This window comes from Natator depressus, chromosome 2, assembly GCF_965152275.1.
Source record: "Natator depressus isolate rNatDep1 chromosome 2, rNatDep2.hap1, whole genome shotgun sequence".
NCBI classification, from domain to species: domain Eukaryota; kingdom Metazoa; phylum Chordata; order Testudines; family Cheloniidae; genus Natator; species Natator depressus.
The window spans coordinates 15,523,618-15,551,192 of record NC_134235.1 but is presented as its reverse complement, the minus strand read 5'-3'; the positions used below and the strand labels follow the sequence as shown (position 1 = coordinate 15,551,192).

The 27,575-nt window shown below is 46.1% G+C and overlaps 1 protein-coding gene and 1 long non-coding RNA gene across 5 annotated transcripts in view; one reads left to right on the top strand and one right to left on the bottom strand.

The window, feature by feature from the left end:
- Nucleotides 1-27,575, top strand: part of LOC141982085 (uncharacterized) — a 179,518-nt gene that overhangs the window by 39,214 nt on the left and 112,729 nt on the right. The gene's annotated exons all lie outside the window — the stretch shown is intronic.
- ST3GAL1 (ST3 beta-galactoside alpha-2,3-sialyltransferase 1) overlaps nucleotides 23,756-27,575 on the bottom strand; it is a 120,063-nt gene continuing 116,243 nt past the window's right edge. For all 3 annotated transcript variants that reach the window (XM_074943814.1, XM_074943815.1, XM_074943816.1), the window contains one exon: nucleotides 23,756-26,973. In XM_074943814.1, the coding sequence (XP_074799915.1) occupies nucleotides 26,800-26,973 (174 nt within the window). In that variant the 3' untranslated portion in view covers nucleotides 23,756-26,799. The remainder of the gene's footprint in view (nucleotides 26,974-27,575) is intronic.

The window sequence follows — 27,575 nt, the reverse complement described above, 5'->3', positions numbered from 1 at the left end:
ACACAAGACTCACAAGCTATCCATCCAAGTAGCCCAATAAGCAATTACTGCTATAACTCAGTGAGTACCTTTATGCACCACAAAGGACCCCTCAGTCTGCCATGGTGAAGGCCATTTAAATTCCTGCCCAAACAAACATTACCGCAGCCACATGTCCAGCAGTCCAGGGTATTTGTTCCTGCTCAGGTTGCTGGAATTAATGTTTCTGAGGAGGAATTACAACAACTAAAGGAAAAAAGTATGTATTTAAAATGTTAATGCACAAAGCAAGAAACATACAACCAAGAGTACAGCAGCCGTTCCAGAGAGGATATGTTCTGTGTGTGTGTGTGTGTATGTGCATATATATAGAAAGAGAGGCCTGGGTTCCTGCACCTCACTTTGGGTAGAACCATGCAATCCAACCACTCTCAGGCTGGATCTCGGGGCTGCAGGCCCCTGGTTGCCGGCTGCGTTAATGACACAGACCCAACTCCATTTTGGCACTCAGAGTTTCCTAAGGTAGCCTGTGACAGCAAACATTGGCAGTGACGCCAAAATAACAGCTTCCAAAAAAAGCATCGGGGCTTAAATTCTCATAGATTATTTTCCGGAGCCCCCCACGCCTCTCCCACAGTGCTAAAAAAGATCCAGGGCCCGGCAGGGGGAGGAGGAGGAGGCCCTAGGGTGCTGAGCTTCAATCGCTGGACTGGGGACTGGAGCTGAGGGCTTCTGTCCTGTTGTAGTCTGATGGGGCTAGTGACTTATGCCCTGTGGAATGGCAGGGCTCCGGGCTTCAGCTGCGGGGAGGTGGTCTTGGGGCTTTAGCCCTGTGGGGGTGGGGGAAACAAAACTTGGGGCTTCCACCCTGTGGGAGGTGCCGGGGCTCCCCAGGCATTTGAAAATATTTACCAGAGCTCTGCTCTGGACAGCTCCGGCTGACTTGAAGCCCTGCAAAGCATCATTTATCCTTCTCTCAGAGGTAGAAAGTAATTAGGGAAATGGGTTAACACAAGGAACAGGCTAGACACAGACTGCCTTACATAAACTTAATCTTTCTACTTGGGCTGTCAAGCGATTAAAAAAATTAATTATGATTAATCGCTCTGTTAAGCAAAAATAGAATACCATTTGTTTAAATATTTTGGATGTTTTCTACATTTTCAAATCTATTGATTTCTATTACAACACAGAATACAAAGTGCACAGTGCTCACGTTATATTTATTTTTTATTACAAATATTTGCCCTGTAAAAAAAGAAACAAAAGAAATAGTACTATTTTTTCAATTCACCTAATACAAGTCCTGTAGTGCAATCTCTTTATCATGAAAGTGCAACTTACAAATATAGAATTACGCACAAAACATAACGTCATTCAAAAATAAAACAATGTAAAACTTCAGCGCCGACAAGTACAATTTCTTGTTCAGCCAATCGCTCATTTACGGGAGATAATGCTGTCTGCTTCTTATGTACAATGTCACCTGAAAATGAGAACAGATGTTCGCATGGCACTGCTGTAGTCAGCATTGCAAGATATTTACGTGACAGATGCAGTAAAGATCCGTATGTCCCTTCACACTTCGTCCACCCTTCCAGAGGACATGCATCCATGCTAATGATGGGTTCTGCTCGATAACGATCCAAAGCAGTGCAGACTGATGCACGTTTATTTTCATCATCTAGTCAGATACCACCAGCAGAAGGTTGATTTTCTGTGGTTCAGGTTCTGTAGTTTCCGCATCGGAGTGTTGCTCTTTTAAGACTTCTGAAAACATGCTCCACACTTTGTCCCTCTCAAATTTTGGAAGGGACTTCAGATTCTTAAACTTTGAGTCGAGTGCTGTAGTTATCTTTAGAAATCTCACATCGGTATGTTCTTTGCGTTTTGTCAGATCTACTGTGAAAGTGTTCTTAAATTGAACAATATGTGCTGGGTCATTATCTGAGACTGCTATAACATGCAATATATGGCAGAATGCAGGTAAAACAGAGCAGAAGACACACATTTCTCCCCCAAGGAGTTCAGTCACAAATTTAATTAACGTATTATTTTTTTAACAAGTGTCATCAGCATTGAAGCATCTCATCTGGAATGATGGCTGAAGCATGAAGGGGCATATGATTGTTTAGCATACCTGGCATGTAAATACCTTGCAATGCTGGCAATTTGTTTGTCTTAGCGATTGGCTGAACAAGAAGTAAGACTGAGTGGGCTCTAAAGTTTTACATTGTTTTGGTTTTGAGTGCAGTTAGGTAACAAAAAAAAATCTACATTTGTAAATTGCACTTTCACAATAAAGAGATTGCACTATGGTACACATTGAACCTCTCTAATCCGGCACTTCCTAGTCCGGCAACATCCGGGGTCCGGCATAGGTGCCAACTCTGTGGGTGCTCCATGGCCAGAGCACGCACAGGGAAAAATCCACCAGCGCCAAGCTCCCCCCTACACTCCCCTCCCCTCATGCCTCTTGTGCGCCGGCGGCCCTGCCCTTATCAACTCCTTCTCCTCCCTCCCAGCGCTTCTGGAGTGCTGTGAACAGCTGATTTGCAGCGTTCAAGCTCCGGGAGGGAGGGGGAGGACCTGGGGCTGGCGGCTGGGACCCAGGGTGAGGGGCCGGCAGCTGGGACCCTGGATGGCAGCGGGGCCCACGGGCGGGGGCCACGCTGGGTGCAAAGCCTGGGGGTGCTTCAGCACCCCCTGAACTCCTACTTTCCTGCATCTGTGGAGACCCGTTAGCACTCTGCATTGACCTCCTGTGGTTTGGCATATTCTCTGGTTCGGCACCAGTAGGTTCAACCTGTACTTGTAAGAGGTGAATTGAAATACTGTTTCTTTTGTTTATCATTTTTACAGTGCAAATACTTGTAATAAACATAGTAATATAAAGTGAGCACTGCACACTTGATATTCTGTATTGTAACTGAAATCAATATATTTGAAAATGTAGAAAAACATGCAGAAACATTTAATAAATTTCAGTTGGCATTAATTGCGATTAATGTTTTTGAGTTAATCGTGTGAGTTGACTGCAATTAATCGACAGCTCTACTTTCTACCCCTAGCTCAGGAAGGTCCAGTTTATTTGCCTCTCAGAGTTGGGACAGTTAGCCAGTCCGAGTTGCAGCTTACTCCCTCGAGCTCTGAATCCATCAGTCTGGGTGTCAGCTTCCATGTGCCAGCAGCCCCCTTCTTGAGGCCAGCATTGTTAGATTTAAGATTCCCTTTGATCCAAGGCTTTAGCCTGGGGAGGAGTGAACCATTCTAGCCTGCGTGCAGACAGGGAGGGGGTATTCTGCAGTAAACACTTTTCCATTAGTTCCTCCAGTACTGTTATCTGGGTCACGGTTTTACCTTTTCTGCTTGGTTCCTATAACAACTCCTTTTGGATCTATCTCCGTAGCAAGTAACCCACTGGAGCCAAACACACCTTTGTTTGCCTGCAGCACAGTCATAAAAACATCCTATAGCTGTTTCCCAGATTGTCACGATGGTATTATCCATCCACAGAATACTTGGGTCACCGGATCATAGTGTGATTCAATGGGGTGTGTGGCAGGGCTATGGATCTGACCCCTATCTCTGTTGTACCTGAGAACCTCACAAACATGAGTGGATTCGCCTCACAGCACCCCCAGGAGAGAGGTCAGTATTAGAGCTGGTTGAAATTTTAAAAACGTCATAAGAAAGGTCAAGGTTGTTTCCATTTTGAAAGGCTCAAATGTGGCCCAATTTTGAACATGTTTCCTGCAATGTTTTTCATCACAATCCCTCCTTTGCCAAAAACCTGGTTTCCAACAGCAGTGGGTATTTTTCTTCACAAAATTTTGACAGGAAAAAAACTTTTCATTCAAAATGTCGACCAGCTCTACTTTTCATCCCCAGTCTACCAAAGGGGAATTGAGAGAGCGAAAGAAAGGCCTGGCTTGTGCCCTTAGACCCAGCCCTGAGCAAGGGTTGGTGGAAGCATCCCTTTAAGGGTTTTACAATGCTGCCCATCCTGTTGTAACAGAGAGTGCTCTGAGGGACAAGTTTCAGAGTAACAGCCGTGTTAGTCTGTATTCGCAAAAAGAAAAGGAGTACTTGTGGCACCTTAGAGACTAACCAATTTATTTGAGCATAAGCTTTCGTGAGCTACAGATGCATCCGATGAAGTGAGCTGTAGCTCACGAAAGCTCATGCTCAAATAAATTGGTTAGTCTCTAAGGTGCCACAAGTTCTCCTTTTCTTTTTTCTCTGAGGGACAGTTACTTTCCTGCTTCCCTCTTACCCCAGGGGGTTGTGAGTTACAGCCATCCATTAAAATACGTGCACACCCATGCCAAGGCTCTGCCCACTTTCTCTAGGGGCAGAAGGAGTTAGTGTCGACACAACGCCTGCAGATTCCTGCCCGCTGGGACCCATGGAATTCTTACTCCCCTGAACAGCTGTCTATTCCAAATCACAACCTAGCTCTAGGTGACTTACCTAACAGCACACTGAACTTGGTGGTAGAAGGGTCGCCTGAGTTACAGTTTAGGTCCATAACTGTGATGTTATTACATATTTATATGGTGGTAGCAGCTAGGCGCCCCATCGAGGAGCAGGACCCAATTATGGTTGACACAGAATCCTTCCCACTACAGAAGATATTATTGAACGGAAGACATGCTAAACTCTGACTCATGAGACATAATCACGTGCAAGGACTTTGATAGACAAATGGTGAGTTAATTAAATTATAGTATAATGTAACAATTTGCATTTACAGGGCACCATTTATCCAAGAATCTCTAAGGTCTTAACATAGGCAGGACAATATTATGGCTATTTTACAGCTCTGCTAAAACAAAAGACCATGCTGCCTTCCACACAAGGAGATAATGCAACTGTATGATACAAAAAAGGCTTCAGTCACGATTGGAATGAATTTGGGAATGTCCTTGCTGAACAAGGCCAGGAGGTTGCTAATGGGAAGGAAATAATGCTGAGAGTTTGAACAGCGCTCCATGCACTGCTGGCATTATGCAATTAATTAATAATAAGCCAACAACCAACTAGAACCAAACTTACAGCCCAGCGCAGGGGTCTCTGATGCCTCCTCTCATTCATTCATACCGGGCTCTGACAGCGTTAGCACTGGAAGCATGGCATTTAGTATGAATCTGGGGCCAGATACACACTCTGAGTCCGTATAAGATCGGGCTGGAAGGAGGAATGACTCCCGTGGCTTTCAATGGTCGAGTCAGCACTCCAGGGAAAGGCCAATAGAATAAAATGGAGGATGGGAACCATCTTGGGATTTTTAAACCAGCATGTGAAATTCTAGAATGAGGAGAGAATTCTCGCTTAATTCAAAGCACCTGTAGGAAGGTCTATTGCATTCTGTACATTTTAGGGTAATTCCTATAGAACCTTTCTCTCTTTTAAATTCTACAGGACTTCTCCTGGCCCATTCCCATAGCATACCTACCCCGTCCATTGTGTGGTCACCTGGCTCCTGCAGCATGGTGATGCAGGTTGGCTGCATGCTCCATGTCCACTGGGGGTAGGACAAGACGTAATCAGCTTAATTGGCAGCAAGGGATATTTAGGTTAGATATTAGGGAAAACTCTCCGACTTGAAGGATAATTCAGCACTGGACGAGGTTACCTAGGCAGGTTGTGGGATCCCCATCACTATTTTTAAGAACATCTATCAGGGATGGTTTATGTTTACTTGGTCCTGCCTCAGAGACAGAGGGAGGCTGGACTAAATGGCCTCTCCAGCTTCCTTCTAGCTCTACATTGCTATAATTCTGTGCTGGCATGGGACAGTGGCATGTACCTGAGAGGGCAGGAGGCAAACTATTAAGAATAGAAATGTAGCACCCTCTCGTGGCCAAATAATTTGTTACACAGAAAAGCCTGTTTGTAGCTTTATTGTAGAATTTGCAGAACTATTTAAAACGGTGCTGCTATGTGACTTTTACATAAGGACCCTTAAGCATCACACTGTCACAGAATACAATAACTTCTGTCCTGAAATTTACATTTATGATCTGGTGTTTAAGACACTGGACTGGGACACAGAAGATCGGGGTGGATTCAATACCAGGTTCTTCCAAAAATTTCCCTGTAACCCTGGGCAAATCACTTGGGACTTGATTTTCAGAGTGCTAGGCACCTGCCAGCCCCATTCACACCAGCTGGAGTTGTGGGCACTCAGTATCTCTGAAAATCAGGACTTATGGTCTCTATGCCTCAGGTCCCCACGTGTAAATGGGAATGATATAACATCCTCTCTTCCATCATTGGTCTATCTTGCTGTTGTGTCTTTTGCCCTTTACACAACAAAAATAGTTTGAAGATACCACACAGTCCAGTGGGGATCACATAACCATAATCATTAAGCAGATGCAGCATGCTAGGCCTTGTTCATATTCATACTCCTGGTCTAGCCAGCTTCTGAAACACAGAACACAGTGAATGCCTCTAGGGCACACAAACTCTTTAAACCCAATTACTGTACCCTGTGCTTTCCCATCCCCTATCTGTAAAATGGGGATTATCTCCTTTATAAAAGTGTTTTTAGATCTACTGAGAAAACCGGCTATACAAGAACTAGGTTTCTTCTTTAGATTGTAAACTCTTCAGATGGAGAACTGTTTCCTGCTCAAGCTAACAGATTTGGGGGTAAAATATTGTAAACCACAGACATTCAATGGGAGGGAGAAAGAAACCTGAGAAGCAGCAATATTGACAAGTTACCTAGGAATGCTACTGGGCAGCAATTTAGACATGGGCTTACAATGGAATGTGGTGATAAGAAAGACCAATGGAATTTTGATGTTTGTATCAGAGAAATTTCATGTCATGGAGCAGGGAGGTTAGAGTCTCTTAAACTGGTGCTGATGCTACCACATCTGAAATAATGCATTCAGACCTGGCCACTTCTTTACCATTAAGATATTGACAAAAAGGAGGGAGTTCAGAAAAGAGCAATAAAAATGAGTTATGTGGCAAGATTAATGGCCAAACTCTATTTGCCCCCTCCGGCAAATGTGTAAACAGGATCTGAATGAACTCTCCCCTGACAGCTAGTTGGGAAGGGGAGAGACTTCAGGAGCAAACTGTATTTACATGTTTCAGAGTAGCAGCTGTGTTAGTCTGTATCCGCAAAAAGAAAAGGAGTACTTGTGGCACCTTAGAGATTAACAAATTTATTTGAGCATAAGCTTTCATGAGCTACAGCTCACTTCATCGGATGCATTCAGTGGAAAATACAGTGGGGAGATTTATATACACAAAAAACCATGAAACAATGGGTGTTACCATACACACTGTAATGAGAGTGATCAGGTAAGGTGAGCTATTATCAGCAGAAGAGTGGGGTGGGGGGGACCTTTTGTAGTGATAATCAAGGTGTGCCATTTCCAGCAGTTGACAAGAAACTCTGAGGAACAGTGGGGTGTGTGTGTGTGGGGGAAATAAACATGGGGAAATAGTTTAACTTTGTGTAATGACCCATCCAGTCCCAGTCTCAAAAACAGACTCCACCCCATTCCTCAGATGTTCTTGTCAGTTCTTTCAGAGTAGCAGCCGTGTTAGTCTGTATTCGCAAAAAGAAAAGGAGGACTTGTGGCACCTTAGAGACTAACCAGTTTATTTGAGCATAAGCTTTCGTGAGCTACAGCTCACTTCATCGGATGCATTCAGTGGAAAATACAGTGGATATACAGTGAAATACAGGAGATTTATATACACACAGAACATGAAAAAATGGGTGTTTATCATGCACACTGTAAGGAGAGTGATCACTTAAGATGAGCTATTACCAGCAGGAGAGTGGGGCCGGGGGGAGAAAATCTTTTGTAGTGATAATGAAGGTGGGCCATTTCCAGCAGTTAACAAGAACGTCTGAGGAACGGGGGTGGGGGGTGGGGGGGGGAATAAAAAAGGGGAAATAGTTTATCTTTGGAGTCTGTTTCTGAAGTCTTTTTGTTGAAGAATTGCCACTTTTAGGTCAGAAATCGAGTGACCAGAGAGATTGAAGTGTTCTCCAACTGGTTTATGAATGTTATAATTCTTGACATCTGATTCGTGTCCACTTATTCTTTTATGTAGAGACTGTCCAGTTTGACCAATGTACATGGCAGAGGGGCATTGCTGGCACATGATGGCATATATCACATTGGTAGATGTGCAGGTGAACGAGCCTCTGATAGTGTGGCTGATGTGATTAGGCCCTATGATGGTGTCCCCTGAATAGATATGTGGACACAGTTGGCAACGGGTTTTGTTGCAAGGATATGTTCCTGGGTTAGTGGTTCTGTTGTGTGGTGTGTGGTTGCTGGTGAGTATTTGCTTCAGGTTGGGGGGGCTGTCTGTAGGCAAGGACTGGCCTGTCTCCCAAGATTTGTGAGAGCAATGGGTCGTCCTTCAGGATAGGTTGTAGATCCTTGATGATGCATTGGAGAGGTTTTAGTTGGGGGCTGAAGGTGACGGCGAGTGGCGTTCTGTTATTATCTTTGTTGGGCCTGTCCTGTAGTAGGTGACTTCTGGGTACTCTTCTGGCTCTGTCAATCTGTTTCTTCACTTCCGCAGGTGGGTATTGTAGTTGTAAGAATGCTTGATAGAGATCTTGTAGACTTTTGTCTCTGTCTGAGTGGTTGGAGCAAATGCGGTTGTGTCGTAGAGCTTGGCTGTAGACAATGGATCGTGTGGTGTGGTCTGGGTGAAAGCTGGAGGCATGTAGGTAGGAATAGCGGTCAGTAGGTTTCCGGTATAGGGTGGTGTTTATGTGACCATCGCTTATTAGCACTGTAGTGTCCAGGAAGTGGATCTCTTGTGTGGACTGGTCCAGGTTGAGGTTGATGGTGGGATGGAAATTGTTGAAGTCATGGTGGAATTCCTCAAGGCTTCTTTTTCATGGGTCCAGATGATGAAGATGTCATCAATGTAGCGCAAGTAGAGTAGGGGCATTAGGGGACGAGAGCTGAGGAAGCGTTGTTCTAAGTCAGCCATAAAAATGTTGTCATACTGTGGGGCCATGTGGGTACCCATAGCAGTGCCGCTGATTTGAAGGTATACATTGTCCCCAAATGTGAAATAGTTATGGGTGAGGACAAAGTCACAAAGTTCAGCCACCAGGTTTGCCGTGACATTATCAGGGATAGTGTTCCTGACGGCTTGTAGTCCATCTTTGTGTGGAATGTTGGTGTAGAGGGCTTCTACGTCCATAGTGGCCAGGATGGTGTTTTCAGGAAGATCACCGATGCATTGTAGTTTCCTCAGGAAGTCAGTGGTGTCTCGAAGATAGCTGGGAGTGCTGATAATGTAGGGCCTGAGGAGGGAGTCTACACAGCCAGACAATCCTGCTGTCAGGGTGCCAATGCCTGAGATGATGAGGTGCCCAGGATTTCCAGGTTTATGGATCTTGGGTAGCAGATAGAATACCCCAGGTCAGGGCTCCAGGAGTGTGTCTGTGCGGATTTGTTCTTGTGCTTTTTCAGGGAGTTTCTTGAGCAGATGCTGTAGTTTCTTTTGGTAACCCTCAGTGGGATCAGAGGGTAATGGCTTGTAGAAAGTGGTGTTGGAGAGCTGCCGAGCAACCTCTTGTTCATATTCCGACCTATTCATGATGACGACAGCACCTCCTTTGTCAGCCTTTTTGATTATGATGTCAGAGTTGTTTCTGAGGCTGTGGACGGCATTGTGTTCCGCACGGCTGAGGTTATGGGGCAAGTGATGCTGCTTTTCCACAATTTCAGCCCGTGCACATCGGCGGAAGCACTCCATGTAGAAGTCCAGTCTGTTGTTTCGACCTTCAGGAGGAGTCCACCTAGAATCCTTCTTTTTGTAGTGTTGGTAGGAAGGTCTCTGTGGCTTAGTATGTTGTTCAGAGGTGTGTTGGAAATATTCCTTGAGATGGAGACGTCAAAAATAGGATTCTAGGTCACCACAGAACTGTATCATGTTCGTGGGGGTGGAGGGGCAGAAGGAGAGGAGAGGAGAAGTTTGTGTGGAAGGCTGGTTTTTTATGAGAGTAGCCAGTTTTGAGAGCTCATTCTTAATCTTTCCCTGTTTGCTGTAGAGGATGTTGATCAGGTGGTTCCACAGTTTCTTTGAGAGCGTGTGGCACAAGCTGTCAGCATAGTCTGTGTGGTATGTAGATGTAATGGATTTTTTACCTTCAGTCCTTTTGGCATGATGTTCATGTGTTTGCATTTGGAAAGGAAGATGATGTCTGTCTGTATCTGTACGAGTTTTTACATGAAGTTGATAGACTTCCACTCCATACAGCTAAATTCAGTGCCTTGCATAATAACAGATTCAGGGGTGGTGTGTAATTTTCCCAGGTTACTGGGTGGGGGCTTGAGCCGATTCTGTGTTGTATTGTTGAAAAGGAACCCCTAAATATTGAATCTGGCCCTGGTTGTTTCTGGCTCCACCTGGCAAAAGGGTTACAAATACATTCATTACTTTTGATCGATGATTTGCATGAGTAAGGCAGATTTGGCTTTTAAGTGTTAATTTTGTGTAGGTTGGCTAAGCAATGACTATGAGAGGAGGAGAGATTATTTAGGCTAATTCAGGGTGGGGTTCATTATGAGTAATGGGTTGAAATTAAGAAAGGGAAAATGTAACTGACTACCAGGGAGAACTTAGTGACAGCAAAGATCTGTTGGATTGTGGAGCAGTCTCCTGTGGGAAGTGGTATAAGTCTTGAAGATGGCTTCTTCCCCCAAATGTCCAGTGGAAAGCTGTTTCTGATCGTGAAGAGACTTCAGATACTGACCGAAGTGAGACCTTAACCAGATGTTACCTGTCACCTCTAATAAAGCCAATGAAGAGGTGATTAGATTCCCCAGCCCTGGCTGAAATGAGTGAATTCTCTCTCACTGTCCAGAGACCCATTAATCTGTGTGCATTCTCATTTTCCCATTTCTCTGCTTATTATAGGAAATAAAAACATTGTTCCAGCTACAGTTACTTATGCAATTATTACCCGAGCTCGCCACTTAGCCATGAAATTACACGTCTGTGGGCCAGGCCTTCAGCTGGGGAAAATTGACAGAGCTCCCTTGGCTTCAATGGAGCTACAGCAATCTCCATCAGCTGAGAATTTGGTCTGTTGCCTCTTAGCAGGAAAGTGCTGGTCTCTGGGGAAAGACATACCAAGCAAGTGCATTTGATGAGGCAAAGGTTGAGGAAGAAGCAAAACTGAGACAGCCATTGATCATCTCTGTAGCTGTTGGAATTGGTACTTACAAAATTAATTCCAGCGCCTACAGTGACAAAAATTGAACATGCCCCAGTGATTGAATTGATCTGTTTAACTTCGAGGAGGCATTCAGGAATAGATTCTATAGATACTGCTCTTATTACATATTTGTATTCCCAGAGCATCTGGGAGCCCCAATCAGGGACCAGGACCCCATTGCAAAGTGGATGTTAAACTGCCTATGTTGTCCTTGTAGAATCCCTTACTTTGGCCCACGTTGTGCCACCCTTACTCATACCCAATAACTGGATTCCTAGGAGTTTATGAATGGAGTAAGGCGCTATTCAATGTGAGTAAGGTTAGCACAATCTGGCCCTATGGGCTCAATTGTCTCTTGGATGCACAGTGCACCAAGTTTCAGAGTAGCAGCCATGTTAGTCTGTGTCCGCAAAAAGAAAAGGAGTACTTGTGGCACCTTAGAAACTTATGCTCAAATAAATTTGTTAGTCTCTAAGGTGCCACAAGTGCTCCTTTTCTTTTTGTGCACCAAGTGTAAGGGTCTGTCTGCACCAGAGATGGAAGGTGCACATTCCAGCTGGAGCAGACATACCCATACTAGCTCTGATCGAGTTAGTGTGCCAAAAATAGAGGTGCAGCCCTGGCAGTGCAAGGGGCTACCCGCCCACTTACAATCCCGTCCTAGACCAGAGATACATACTTGGGGCAGCTAGCCCCTCCCGCTGCTTGTATCTCCATGGCTACACTTCTAGTGCACTTGCTTAATCACAGCTGCACTGATATGTCTCCTGGAGCTGGAATTTACAGCTTCCAGCTCCAGTGGGGACAGACCCTAAAGAGGGAGCAAGACTCCCCCTTACCCTCTGCTTGGTCTCTTGAATCTTGGGTCTGGGCAGCAGGGGTAAGTGGGCATGGTGCATCCACTCCTCCGCCTTGCCCTGAGCAGGTAGTGGGTGGGTTCTTGGTTCTGCCTCTGCCCCTACAATGTGCTGAGCTGGCACAGGGAGAGGAATCCTTGGCTGCTGATAGGAACCAGCAGCGAATTTCTACTTCCTAAAAGCAAGGAATGGGGAGGGCAAGATTTGTGCTTCTTTAAGGCATGATTCCTTCTCTGCACTGCTCCAGGGATAGTGCCCCAGTGCGCTGCCCCCTAGCCAAGGCTATAAGCCAAATCTAGCCCTAGCAGAGCATCAGGACACATTGCAAGCCCCACCTGTTTTCCAGGTAGGGCTGACTGGGGAATGACTGCGGGGCTGGAATGTGCTGGGATGGGACATGGTGCTGGCCCGTGAAATAGAGCAGCTGTTTTCCTGTGATTACAATAATCAGTGGGAGTGCTGAGCTGGCATTGAGGTGCTATGGAAAGACCCAAGCCAGACACAGTGTTGTGTTAAGGGGGAGGGAGCGGGGTGCCTGTCTGTGATCTTTTGACCTTCTCAGTGGTCCTGCATTTAGTTCTGAGGTGCCATTTCTGCAGCAATAACAAAGGCAAAAGGTGCCTAACCGCTGAGGGACAGCGAAGCTGCCGCCAGTGCAAAACAGCTATTTTAAGGGTATAACTGTTTGGCTCTAGCAGAATCCAAGGGTCAGCATCAGAAAGCCATTCTGGGGGGGAAAAAAGTTATAGGGCAACCTCGCCCTGGGGAGTGTTGACCCAGGGACCACTGTCGGGATGGGGCTGTGGTTGCCACTACAATAGCATGGCACTCACACTGATTGGGTGTCACAGAGACAAATTCGAGTGGGATCTATGCAGCACTTGGCTAGGAGACCCCTAAGGAATGCCAAGGTGCTGCAGGATGTAGGAGTAGTGATTCAGAATGGGGTGCTCTTGTCACTGGACTGGACTGAATTGTAAGGAAACTTCAGTTCACCATCTTGGTTTTCTTGAGTTGTACTTCACCCTCCATATTGTAGTCCCCCTTCTTCTTCCCCCTTTTGTCTATAATCTGCCTAGCAACAGCACTTTGGTGGGAACTATTGGCGCCTTTTTGTACATTTTGGCGGGAAAGGGTCAGGTGGCTTGGTGAATCCTGCCCGGCAACTAAAGGTGATAAAAGGTTACAGCACCCTGTGGTGGCTGCTGTCCACCATAGAGGCAGCCCAGTGCTAAGATCTATTCCCTGCTGAGATGCTGTGGCAAGCTGAGAAGGAAGAAGATAGAAGATGGCTTACCTGATCCTGTCCTGAGTATCCTGCTGTTTGTGTTCGTGGCTCCTGTCCCTTGATGTCCTGTGGTCCTGATGGTGTCCTTAGTTCCAGTGTGTCCAGGGTGCGGTGTAAAGAACAAGAATGGTGATGTGTTAACACTTTTAACTTGTCTTACCCACCCCTGGTGTTGTATGGTTTTGGGACCTTTGCTTCAAGCCCGTTTGTATTGTTAACACCCGAGTGGTTTTCCTGTTTGCTTATTGGGTAGAGCTGTTGGGGATCCTTTAATAAATTGTTCTTTGTTTTGCACCTAATCCTGCCTCTTTGGTCTTTTGGGAATAAATTATTAACCAATGATAGATGCGAGAGGGAGACAGGCTTGCAGTGTGGGCATTTGGACTTGTCATAAATATAAAGGGAAGGGTAACCACCCTTCTGTATACAGTGCTATAAAATCCCTCCTGGCCAGAGAAAAAGTCCTTTTACCTGTAAAGGACTAAGAAGCTCAAGTAACCTGGCTGGCACCTGACCCAAAATGACCAATGAGGGGACAAGATACTTTCAAATGTGGAGGGGGGCGGAAGGCTTTGGTCTGTCTGTGTGATACCTTTGCCGGGAACAGATCAAGGATGCAAGCACTCCAACTCCTGTAAAGTTAGTAAGTAATAAAGCTAGAAAATGTGTTAGGTTTTCTTTGTTTTGGCTTGTGAAATTCGCTGTGCTGGAGGATATGTGTATTCCTGTTTTTGTGTCTTTTTGCAACTTAAGGTTCTGCCTAGAGGGATTCTCTATGTTTTGAATCTGACTGCCTGTAAGATTATTTTCCATTCTGATCTTACAGAGTTGTTGTCTTATCTTTTTTTGTTCTTCTAATAAAGTTCTGATTTTTAAGAATCTGATTGGGTTTTTTGGGTCTTAAAAATCCAAGGTTGGTTTGTGCTCATCTTGTTTATTCTCAAGCCTCCCCAGGAAAAGGGGTGTAAGGGCTTGGGGGGATATTTTGGGGAAATAGGAACTCCAAGTGGTCCTTTCCCTGTTTTTTGTCTAAATCACTTGGTGGTGGCAGCATACTGTTCAAGAATAAGGCAAAGTTTGTGCCTTGGGAAAGTGTTTAACCTAAGCTGGTAAAAATAAGCTTTTAGGGGGTCTTTCATGCGGGTCCCCACATCTTTACCCTCGAGTTCAGCGTGGGGAGGGAACCCTGACAGGACTTAATTAGGGTTTCCAACTCCTTTAGTAGTTAACAGACCCAATGCCCCTGTGAGGCTATGGGGCCTGCTGTTGCTCTTGGAGGTGGGGTTTATGGACAGCACGTGAAACTGGAGACCATGGGCATCAAAAATCCTGGGGGAAGGTTTGGACCAGAGGGAGCATTTATAACACTCTACTGGCCAAATTCGCATTTGGATATTTACATCCTGCCAACCTGAAATCAAAATATCCTGTCTTTTCAGTCTGGTGCAATATTTATTTTTACTTCCTTTCCTAACGTCTACTGTGGTGCTGCTGTGAGCTGTTCAGACAGCTGCAGTGCTTAACCCCAGAGGTGGCTGCATTTCAGTAGCACATCTAGTGATTCATTAATCTGGATTTGGCAGTTTCAGGACCTAAGTCGGCTCTCTCTTTCCCATATATATCTCCCACCAGATCCAGCTGGCACTGTGCCCACCTGCAGGGCAGCAGGATTGTTATCACAGCGATTGGAGGCAGGTTTCTCTAGAACAAAGGCTGCTGCTTCTTAGTCACTGATTTTCATTTTATAGCATGTTGTTGCCCCCCAGTTTTCACAGAAGCCCCTCCCCCACCCCGCAATGCACTCTGCTGAAGAATCAGGCAGGTTCTAAAGTGATTGTCTAGTCCGATCTGCTGCTGGCATGTGGGCCTCTTCAGGCCATTGGCTTTTAATCATGGTGCTATCACAGATTAAATCAGCAGTATTCCCTCCCCTGCCCACACTCTGCATCCATAGAAGGCTTGAAACTTGGACTACACACCCACCCACCCATCCGGGGAAGGGAGAAAGATGACCCCTTCCACAGAGAAGTGGGGCTAATCAACAGCAGACTTCCTTCCTGAGCGTTGGCCCTTAACATGACTGCGACACCCACAGTGCTTTTCCCGGCTGTGTCACATTAACCAGCCGTTCATATTTTCAGCATGTTTAATGTGAGTTAAGATATCAGCCGATCCTGGTCAGTTTGTCATGGATGCAGCATTGATTAGACTATGTGCTGGATGGATAAGCAAGGGTCAATTTGCTCTCAGGGACATGGCCTCTGAAGGGCAGGCTAAAGAGTGGCCCTCCAATAACAGTCAGACCACTGTCTAAGTCCAAGAGCAAAGCGAGCTGAATTGTACTGTCTGATCTTAAATGAATTGCAGCTGCGTTGTCATACCGACGTCTCAGATTTCTAGTGGTAAGCAGTCTGCTTGGATGAATTTCAATGGATAGGCTTTTACTTTTGAATTACATTTATATCTGACAGGATCTGTGCCCCCTGGCTCCTTAAAAAAAAAGACTAGTAAGTGGAACAGCCATAAGGAAATGAAAAGCGAGGCTAGCGAAGAGTATTAAGAAAGCAGATTTTAGGAAAGGAAATACACTTATGGAAACCCCAACGAGCTCTTCCAAAAAAACCCCAAAAACCCAAAAAACAACCCAACTGCACCCGCCCCTAGACCAGGACTGGGTAAGGGTGCTTTGAATGTAACCTTCACTTTTCATGAAGTAGTAGGGACTGATCTGAAACCCGCTGAAGTCACCAAGTACCCTTCTATTGATCTCAATGAGTTTTGATTCAGCCCTTACTGAATTTAGATTTTGAAAAGATATCACTACCATGAAAGGGTGCTACGGGCTGAAACGGTGCGTTTGGTTCAGTGTAATGCTATGGAGAAGCTCTAGGCTGATTTGAGGCTGAAATCCAGTCACAGAACAGGCATATCTGAGGCAGGGTAAGGTTTGCCCCAGATCAGATCAGCACTACCCGCTGCTGAGCCTGTCGTTAACACATATAAATGGGAATTCCAGGGAACAATCTTTCAGGGCACCCCCCACCCCCACCCCGACCCTATGCCCAAGTGAAAGAATTGTTTTAGATAAAGAGGAGGGAATTCAGCCCTGCACCAGATTCCACCCACAGGGACTCCCTTTTGTTCCGGGTGGGGACTCTGCTTGGTGGAGAGCATCTGGAGTAAGTGTCCAAATCAACCGGTGTCCTGTGGGCTGGTCAGCCCGCTCCAGTACTTATTCTGGACAATTGTGGGTCTTTTCCTCCGTCGTCTCCACTCCTACAAACGACAGAATCCGGAGATACCAGTAGAACCAACTGACCATCAAGCTGTGCTCAGACTAATCATCTCAGGCCTCTCACTTGTTTGTATAAATCAGCCTAACGGGGCCCAGGAGTGGAACATGTCCCCTCATGCTAGGCAGTGTACAGACTGAGAATGGGAGACCCTCCCTGCCCCAAAGAACTTACAATCTCTAACAGACCAAGTAATTTGTCAGGAGCCCAGCTGCCACATCTACCCCCCTTTGCTGCCATTGCTTGCTGAGTTCCCCCACGCCACCTATGCGGCCTCCAGCTTGATCCAGCGCCACGGGACTGTTTCCTTTTCCCTGCCTCCATTTCTTACCCTGTTTCTATCGTAGCAGGATCCCCTCCTCACCCAACCAGGGCTTATTAGCCCCAGGACTCAGATTAAACCTTGTCCCAGGGCCAAGGCCCCTCCTGCCTAGTCTCCCTCCCGCCGCTCTGGCCCAGAGAACCCCAGCCTCCCACTGAGTGACCTCTGCACTCCCAACGAATGCCGCCTTTACCCCAAATCAATTAGCACTACCCACTTTATTCCCCTCTGCCCCGGCAACATACAGGGATGGAAGCTTCCCAATCAATGCATTCATTCTTCTCCCTCCTTGACTCTCCCCCACCCTCCATAATGCAAGGCAGCCCCTTCATGCCAGTGTAAGGGGGCTGTTGGCTCCTTATTGCAATTGAGGGAGTCAAGAAGAGCCCAGCAGGCCTGTCCTCCGTGTGCTCTGGGGCTACCAGGGGCCGAGTGGAGCGGAGACAAGGAGGGAGCAGCAGCCCCACGCCAGTAACTGGAGCAGCAGTGACCAGCCACACTGACGGGGAGCCAGGGCTGAGCTGCAATGGGGCACTGCAGGACCAGAGCCAGGAGAGTGAACACTGCAGTAACACTGTAGCTAAGCACAGGGAGCAGCGGGGGACCCTGGGCAGAGAGGGCCCAGTGCAGGGAGATGTTGCCTGACAAAACAGCCTTGAAGGCCAGACTTGGAGGGGAGAAGCGACCCTGATGGGAGGGCTGATACTGGGAAGAAGGCTCCTGCCACATAGAGCCTGAGGGGGTGTGGCCACCGCCCAGGACCGGCTCTGGGCACCAGCAAAGCAAGCACGTGCTTGGGGTGGCACATTTCCAGGGGCGGCGCTCCGGCCATCCTTTTTATTCGGGGCAGTTGAGCTCTTGGAGCTGTGCCACTTAGACGGGGCGAGGGCACCGCCCCCCTGCCAGCCGTGGCGGGAAGGGGAAGCCCCAGCCCCGGGATGCTGAGCTGCCAGGGCCCAGCCACTACCTGGGGAGGAGAGGGTGAGTCGCTGCCTCGTGCCACCCCTCATATCGGGGCTTCTCTGCATGGCTGGGCGGAGGGGGGGGGGACGACAGCTCGCAGGTGGCGCTGGAAGCGGAGGGAGTGAGGTCACCTTCTCACAGTGCCACCTGCGAGCCCCAGCCCCGCTGGAGCTTGGGGTGGCAAATTTTTTGCTTGGGGAGGCAAAAAATCTAGAGCCGGCCCTGCCACCGCCAGAGCAGGTGTCTTGTCTGCTGTATCACTGCAGCACATCCAGGGCCTGGGGCGGGGGTGGGGGAGGCCTGGGACGTGTAAGCAACAGGCCGCAAATTTTCTTGAGTCCCAGAGACGATTGGTTACAGTGTCTCCATGCCCATGGTGCAAGGTTCCTGGATCCTTTTACCGTTTCCGTTTGTCTCTTACTGGTTTATAGTTGCTGTTTAATAATTTGTATGTGGTTTAAACTCAGCATAGCAATCAGTGGGTCAGGGACGTGGCCAGTGAGGTGAGAATACCCTGGTGTGGGGACACCCTAGCCTCTGTCTGAGTGACCCATGATGACACTGGGGGTTAAGCCGCCCAGGGACCCTAGACCCAGCTTTATTGGGGCTATGAGGACTCTGCCGCATTGGAGACTGGAAGAGGCATCCTCGAGATCAGGCGGCCACCAGGGAATTGGGGCAAGGACTCAGAGTTTTTCGCTATCCGATTCCACTGGGGTAGTATAGAAGCCAGGAAAATGCCCACACTAGTGGGAACCATTCCCCTGCTTAGACCGGTCAGTGAGTTAACCTGCTCACCCTCCCAATAACTTAGTGCAGGGTGGGCACCTTACTCTCCCCCGCCACCAGAGCGGTTTGTACGGGACCATACCTCTTTGCAGGTTGCTGCAGCTGCCCCTGCTATCCTGGCACCTACCAGACCCTCACAACTGCTCCTCCTCTTTCACCCTCACTCACCTTTTCTGAAAGAAACAGCTACTCAGGGCCGGCTCACTTCCTGTCTTGTCCCTCCCTCTTTGGAGAAATCATCCTACAGTCCAATGAAAGAAGGGGCCATGGAACTTGGGCTGCTGTGTTCTTTGCTCCTCATAACTCCACTTCGTCTAGAGGATGGGGGAACCTGTAGTTGTGATATGCCTTGATTTTAAGCAAGGCTTTTGACATATTCCCCAAGACAGTCTCATGAGCGAATGAGGGAAGTGTGGTCTAGAACAGCAATTCTCAAAGTGGGGTCCGTGGACTCCTGGGGGGGGCCGCGAGGGCACTCTAGGGGGGCCACGAGTCATGTCCGGCTCCAGGCGGTCCACAAGTCATGGCTGGGGCCACTGGCCCCGCTGATCAACTGCACGCTGTGGAACAGCTGTGGAGTGGGGGGGCGGGTCCTGGGGGCTGAACATAGAGTCAACGTGACTCATGGATCGCCTGGAGCTGTGAAATTCAGCAGCAGAGGAAAGCATGGGAGGACCCAGAGTGAAGCAGCACCTGCCAACTGGCTGGTGCGTCTGAAAGCACATGGGAATTCTGCATGCAGCCCCCCCAGTTAGGGTGGGCCAATCCTGCTCCTCTCACAGCAATGCAGATGCTAGCTCCAAGAGAGGTGCTGGGTGTGAATCCATGTACCATGGGCAGCCAGTGCTGGGGTCCGGGCACACGGCAGGGAGGGTTCGGCCGGGTGCTCAAAATTTGTTTTTTTTAATTAAGTTTTCTTGCTGTTTAGATTAAATAAAGAATACTCCCTACCCAGACATATTTATGTATGTCTGTCTAATAATAAAGAATAATGAAATAAATAGCAGCGATAGTGGTAATTTTATTAATAATAGCACTTTTCATGAACACTGGTAGACTTGGGGAGTCTGTGAAAATTTTGTAAATCAAAGTGGGGGTCCTCAGGATGCTAAAGTTTGAGAACTGCTGGTCTTGGAGAAATTATTATAAGGTGGGTGCACAACTGGTTGAAAGCCTGTAAAAAGTAGTTATCAATGGTTTGCTGTTAAACAGCAAGGCCAAATCTAGTGGGGTCTCACAGGGGTCAGTTACTATTCAATATTTTCATTAATGACTTGGATAGTGGAGTGAGGAGTGTGCTTATAAAATCCGCAGATGACACCAAGCTGGGAGGGGTTACAAGCCCTTGGGAGGACAGGACTAGGATTCAAAATGCCCTAGACAAATTAGAGAATTGGTCTGATATTAACATGATGCAATTCAGTAAAGACAAAATGCAAAATACTTCACTTAGGACGGAAAAGTCAAATGCACAACTACAAAATGGGGACTAACTGGCTAGGTGATAGCACTGTTGGAAAGGATCTGGGGGTTACAGGAGATCACAACTTGCATATGAGTCAACAATGTGACGCAGCTGAAAAAAAGGCTAATCTCATTCTGGGGTGTATTAACTGAAGTGTGGTATGTAAGAATGGGAGGTAATTGTCCTGCTCTACCTGGCATTGGTGAGGCCTCAGCTGCGCTACTGTGTCCAGTTCTGAACATCACACCTTAAGAAAGATATGGACAAATTTGAGATAGGCCAGAGGAGAGCCACAAAAATGACAAAAGCTTTAGAAAACCTGATCTATGAGGAACGGTTAAAAAGCTGGGGATGTTTCCTCTTGAGAAAAGAGACAGAAGGGGACAAACCAGATAGTCTTCAGGTATGTTAAAGGCTGATACAAAGAGGAAAGTGATCAAGTGTTCTCCATGTCCACTGAAGCTAGGACAAGAAGTAATGGGCTTAATCTGCAGTGAGGGAGCTTTAAGTTAAATACTAGGAAAAACTTTCTAACTATATGGCTAGTTAAACACTGGAATAGGCTTCCTAGGGAGGTTGTGGAAACCCCATTGGTGGTTTTTAAGAACAGGTTAGACAAACACATGTCTGGGATGGTCTAGGTTTATTTGGTCCTGCCTCAGCGCAGGGGGCTGGACTAAATGTCCCTTCCAGCCCCACATTTCTGTGATTCTCTTCAGAGGAGGAACCAGCATCTACCTAGTCCCATTCACCCAGGCAAAATTTCTACTCCGTGAGAGCGCATGCACAGGCAAATCATCCACTCGCTCTGCACGTGTGTGTGTGTGTGTGTGTGTGTGCACGCACGCACACATGCACACACTTACACTTTTGAAGCCCCATTACCACCCATTTGAAAATGGCATTTATCCTGGTGTAGAATAAGAATGTCACCCCAAACAGAACAGCCAGCTGCCCTGGACTTTAGGAGAGAGCCAGAAATTAAAGTCACAATCAAATCAACAGTAAAGCAGTAGCAGCTGCTCCTACCTTCCCACAGCAGAAAACAACCAGCCAAACTAAAAACTGAGCCTACGCAATTCCTTTGCCTCCCCAGACACCAGATCTTGTAATGCCCCTTCTTCGCAGCTCAGCTCTGCCAAGTTTAGACATCTCACTTAAAAGTTCCCAGCAGTTCAGGGGCAATTGGCTGTAGGTTTAGTACCCCAGTGTGACACTCTCTTCCTTCAGGGGACCACCCTACACCCCCATGTTCATCTTTATAAAATGATTGTGTGGTCTCAATGCAAAGTTTGTCATGGTGGATGTCTTCGGAAGGCTCATGATGCACTGAACATTGTTGTTATAGTAATGATATAGTAATTGTTGTTATAGGTTATAATTTTCATGTATATAGTGATGAGGCTGAAAATGTATCCTCATGGCTTAAAGCAGGCCCAGGCAAAACTCTCCAAAAGCAGAGGGGCAGTTCACATCTCATCAGGGCACGTATGGGACAAACCCAGCCCAGCCACACAGGAACAAAGGATGCTGGCCTAGGCAGGAACAAAAGGATCTGTTGGACTCTCAAGTGAATCACCCTCCGTTCCTTTGGTCAATTTGGGACTGTGATGAGGTAATGCTCACCTGACTCTGAAGGTGGAGGGGGCAAAGCCAAGAGGGAAGAAAGGACATGATAAAAGGGAGGGACGTTTGCCATGTTCTTCCTCCTACATCTACAGACACCACCACCAAGCGACTGAAGCGCTGATCAAAGGGGAGAGCCTGGCTGAGGAGCAACCAGCCAGCCTGGGGCGAGACGCATCTAAGTTTTTAAGGGCACTCAAAGGGTTAAGATCAGCTTAGAATGCATTTTGCTTTTATTTCATTTGACCAAATCTGCCTTGTTATGCTTTGACTTATAATCACTGAAAATCCATCTTTACAGTTAGTAAATGTGTCTGTTTATTCTACCTGAAGCAGTGCTTTTGGTTTGAAGTGTGTCAGAGGTTCCCCTTGGGAGAACAAGCCTAGTACATATCAATTTCTTTGTTAAACTGATGAACTCATATAAGCTTGCAGTGTCCAGCGGGCATAACTGGACACTGCAAGACGGAAGTTCCTAGGGTTGTGTCTGGGACCGGAGATATTGGCTAGTGTCATTCGCTTGCAAGTAGCTGGGGGCAGCTTACATGCCAGGGGCTGTGCGTGAACAGCCCAGGAGTGGGGCTTATCACAGCAGAGCAGGGTAAGGCTGGCTCCCAGAGTCAAGGATTGGAGTGACCTAGCAGATCACCAGTCTGGATAACACCAGAGGGGAACGTCACACCCAATAAGGAACCCTTTGTGGGCAAACCTGTGTAAAGCTTAATGCAGACAAAAAGCCCCTGACAGCGCCTATCACAATAGGCAACAGTTACAATTCGGCTGGCCCTTTAAGAAGAGTTGGGCTCAGGCCTGTCTATTTGTCTACATCCCAGGTGATGGGGCTGGGTCAGGCAATTAGGGGTCATGTGATGGTAGCCATTCTGGCCAACATTTTCAAACTGATTTCAGGGAGGTTTGCCCAACCCCCTGCCTGACTCACCTCTTCAGCATCCCCACTACACACCAGCAGCCTGACCCATGAGCCCATATGCCCATCCCTTCCAAATCTGAGTGAGTGGAGCTTAGGGCTGTAGCATCACTCAGGTTTGGCCTGGCCACCTCTCCTAGAGGATATAACCTTATTACCTAGGGAGCTGGGAGTTTTTTGGCTGACATACTACGAGACATGGTCCATATGATGGTAGCTCAAGGACAGGGTGTGTCTGCTCCATCAGAGACTAGGGGAGGGTTTGCTAAAGAGACTCAGAGTGGGCTTGGCAGAGCTTCCCTGCTCAGAGTGTTCTGGGATCTGATATAAGGGTAATGGGAGTACACCTAACTGCCTGTAGAGATGCTTCTGCATGGGATCCAGAGACGGCAGGGAAGAAGCTCTCCCTGCTAGCCAAAGGCAAAAGCCTGGAGCTACCTGAAGCAAGAGAGAATTAAGGAGGCCATAAGGGGTGGAATGGATTGCTGGTGGAATGGATTGTCTGGAGAAAGCAGAGGCCAAGACTTTAACAGGATTAAGAAAAGAACTAGATAAATTCATGGAGAATAGGTCCATCAATGGCTAGTAGCCAGGATGGGCACGGATGGTGTCCTTAGCATCTGTTTGCAAGAAGCTGGGAATGGATCACTTGATGATTACCTGTTCTGTTCATTCCCTCTGGGGCGCCGGGCATTGGCCACTGTCAGAAGACATGGTACTGGGCTAGATGGACCTTTGGTCTGACCCAATACGGCTGCTCTCATGATTCTAAATATGAGTTAAATTGAAGGGGAGAGCAGGCTTGAGTTATGATGGTTTGGTTGAGTAGGAGAAGGAAAGAAACTCTGGCAGAGTAAGACCCAGTTACAGTGACCATTACAGGAGACTACCTTGAGGAATTCATGACAACGCCACTCTGATACATAGCAGTCAAGGCTGCACAGATAGAGATATCTTTGACAATCTGATTGATTATAATAAAAAATTTATTTTGATTCTTACTGAATTGAAAACTTCAACAATAAATAAAATGTCAAAGTATGAGTGACCCAGACTCCCTTCAATCAGACAGAAATGACGATAATAATCACTATGCTCCAAGGAAAGAGAAATAGGAAGAAGCATCTGGAGACCAAAAAAAAAAAAAAGTGTTCAAGAAATTCAGTTTGGTTAAAAACAAACCACACAATCAAGAAGTGCTTTGGAAATTTTGCATTGGTAGCAAATGCAGTTCAAGATTTAATGTTATAGCTTTTTTTTTTTTTTTAAAAGACCGTTCTCAGTTCCTAGCAGGAAGTCAGTTGAAAATACTGGCGGTGGGAATGGAATTCTCCAGTGGCTTCTGTTGCTGCCTCCTAGAAACCAGCTGGATGAACAGAGCAAACTGGAAGTTAGATAATCAGATCCCACTGATTTTCAACTGGAGTTTGACTCCAAACTGCCAACTTCTATTACAAGCCAATGGCAGTTCGGTGCCGAACTGCCAGGAGCGCCTTTGAAAGTCTCCCCCAGAAATGACTTAAATATACAGGGAATTTATCAGCAAACTCGCTCGTTTACAAAAGAAATGCAAAAACAGAGTTCAAGTTGTACAAGTTTCTGCAAAACCCAGCCACCCAAGCACAGGCTGAAAACATTACACTGCTGTTCAATCAAATTCTCAGAGTATTTTTTTTTAAAGCAACCATTTTGAGGGAAAGAGGGTAGTTTGTCACCTGACCGGGAAACACTGAATTATAATAATCATTATTAAAAAGTGGTAATATCAAAAATATGATTCAGGTGGATATTGTTCATTCTTCTACAAAGTGATTTTAGAAGAGAAAACAAGTTTTGTTACAACTGCAGAATCATGCGCTTATCCTGGAAACATGCATGTGAGTGGCTTTCTTGGCCATCTTTCTAGGACAGCAGCTCTTAATGTCAGGGTTACTAACAGTTGTTGGATTTCGAGAACTCTCACCTTCCCCATTGCTAAAGGGAGGGTGTTATGGGTAAATGGATGGAGAGTCATGGTTGTGTGTGGGGGAGTGTCCTGTTATGGAAAAGGTTGGCCGCTACTGTGAAAATGAAGTGTGTGAAGCTTGTCCTTCATGTTCTGTGACTCTAGTGGGCCAGCTTGTGTGTGTAAAGTTACTCCCATTGGCAAGTGGTTGGAGGATGGAGGTCATAAATAGAGAGAATTGGACTGATCTTGCCATGACATTGTAAGGGTTAGGGTTAGTGTTGCCATGATAACACACTCATAAAAACCAGACAGAGCAAAAATGGGGGGCTGAAAAACTGGACTTATTGAAGTCAGTGGCAAAACTCCATTGACTTTAGAGTGGTGTGTGTGCGTGTTTAGTTACCACAGATTCCAGTCGCCACAAAACAAAATAAAAACAAAGAAAGAAACAAGGAAAAAAAACAAACAAGAAAAATATCAAACCAGCAGCTCTTTCAGGGTCTGCTCCAGAGCCCACTGAAGTTCAGTGGGGAGACTGGCATTGGATATGGTTCATAGATTCCTTGAATCCCATCGTCATGATATTATGAAGCAAGGGCTACCGTCCTCAAATCGCCCTCCCCTCCCAATTTCATACTTTAACTCATGTTTAAAATATCAACGAACAACAGAAATGAAGGTCAAACAGATTTTAGGAAGAATCTGTGCAAAGTCCCCAGTACAACATTTCTTATGCACCCCTTGCTGCATAGAAGTAATGCTGTTAACATGCATTTGTCTAAAGACACAAATCTTTCCAAGGTCTGGATCATACCACAGAATCAGTACATAGAGGATATGCCCTGGTAGATGCCCATACAGTTCTGTTCACTCCTATAGCTCACATCCTTATACCTGATACTTTCACTTAAATACATTTAAATAGATATCGCCTTCTAAGTTGTAAAAAATAGAGTAAAAAATTTCCTATCAACTTTTGGATTTTTTTTTTTAAAGGTGAAAGTTACCATTAAAAACTACCCTTGGTTTTTTCCCCTCGTCAAGTAGAATACAGGAGATGTCATTATTGGTTTAGAATACAAAATGATACCATGTAGAGACTAAGCTTTGGTTAATTGTTTTTTTTTCCTATAAAAAGTTTAATTTAGGGATTTTCGTCTTTAAAAAAAATTACATCTGTTGCACAAATATAAAAGGCACATGTAAACCACTGAAAGAAAAAAAATGTCCACTGCTCTACCTTGAATGTATTCAACAAAAATTAGCATTCAGAGTACCTATCAAAAAATAAAATAAAATAAAATAATATTTAAAGAAACCCAAACAAACCAGTGGCTAAAAAGGGCATTTTTGCTGGCATTTTCAATCACAATCTTATTTTGTTTTTCTTTGTCTCATTATGGCTGTGTAGGATGCTACATTAAAATATGCAGTTAACTGGAGATGAAGGATTTGATCCAGAATTTCTAGATGTGGATTGATATGTTGCCAAAAGTAGCCATTATTCCTTGCAAGTCAGGTACATCACCTTTGTCCATAATACAATGCAGAACCAGAAATGACACAGTGAAGAGAAGAGATGGTTTAAAGAAAAGATCAACAGCAGAATAAGTGAACGTGTTCTTCTGAGGTAATCCTTACTACAGTGTTCACAGCCAGCCATGTTGATGGGACATTCAGGAAGCTGTTTTCACCTCTCCTCTTCAGGGCATTCCTGCCTTATGCAAGGAAAGCACACACACATACAGTAATTTCTAGAAAATTCCCCTAATTTACCCTAACAGCAATAGGCACATCTCTCCCAGTATTTCAAGATTTAATAAGTCCATACATCCCCTGTGATTCCGCACATCATTTATTCCCCATAATTGATCCTTAGGTCCCCAACGTCTCTATTCTGACATAAGGAAGTCAAGTGCAGTATGGAACCACTACTGCATGCTACGTTCATTCAATGATCCTCACAGCAGTGAGACACACTTCCTCAGCTGCAGAGTCTGATCGTCAAATACGGTCAGCTCCCAAGATAATCTTCGATAAACCACTTCAAACACTTCAGTAACTGCCTCCTGCTGGAAATTGCAGCCACAAATCCCTGCCTGTGGTAAGGGTCATCTGCCCTTGAAAAAACGTATTTTGTCAATAGAGGCAAGAGTCAAAGTGATATTGGACTCGAAATCCCCATCATGGACCATGGTTCGCCGAAAAGCCCCCCCGGAACCGTTGTTTTCCCAGTAATGATGCCAGTTACCATTGCTGTCTGCTCCAAAACCGTACACATCCACCTAACAAGAAAGAGAATGAAAAATGTTACATCCTGAAAGACTTTGCCTTCAGCTTGGTGTGTTCTTAATTGACATTTTGAGGGAACTCTGGTGATTCTCAACCTTTTCCACATTGTTTTTATTTATTATTGATATTGTGGTAGCCACCCCAAGTCCCGGCTGCCCTAGACCTAGCACTCTGCTTCCCTGAAGAGGAGCAATCGGCTTGGGCTGCGGCCAAGGGCAAGCAGGGCTTTGGAGAGAAGTGTGGGTGGGGCCACACTGGGCAGTTTGGGGAGGCACAACCTTCCCCAGCCTATACAATGTGTCCCTCATGGCCCCCAGCATGTTTCCAACTGCATAATACAGGCTAGAGAATTTCACACAGTAATTCCTGTAGTGGAGGGAATTGTCCCTAATGTATAAACTCCCAGGCCCAGAAAGCAAAAGGCACTGGGAAACTGGCCATCTGCCATACACAGAATAGGCATATGGATTACATGAGATCAAGCAGGCTGAGGACTTCTTGTGTTTAATTGGACTCCTCTGAAATGCACTTCAAACCCTAATGCTTAATCATGTTTTTCTGTTTTGTCTGAGAATTCACTTATATTTGCGACTGT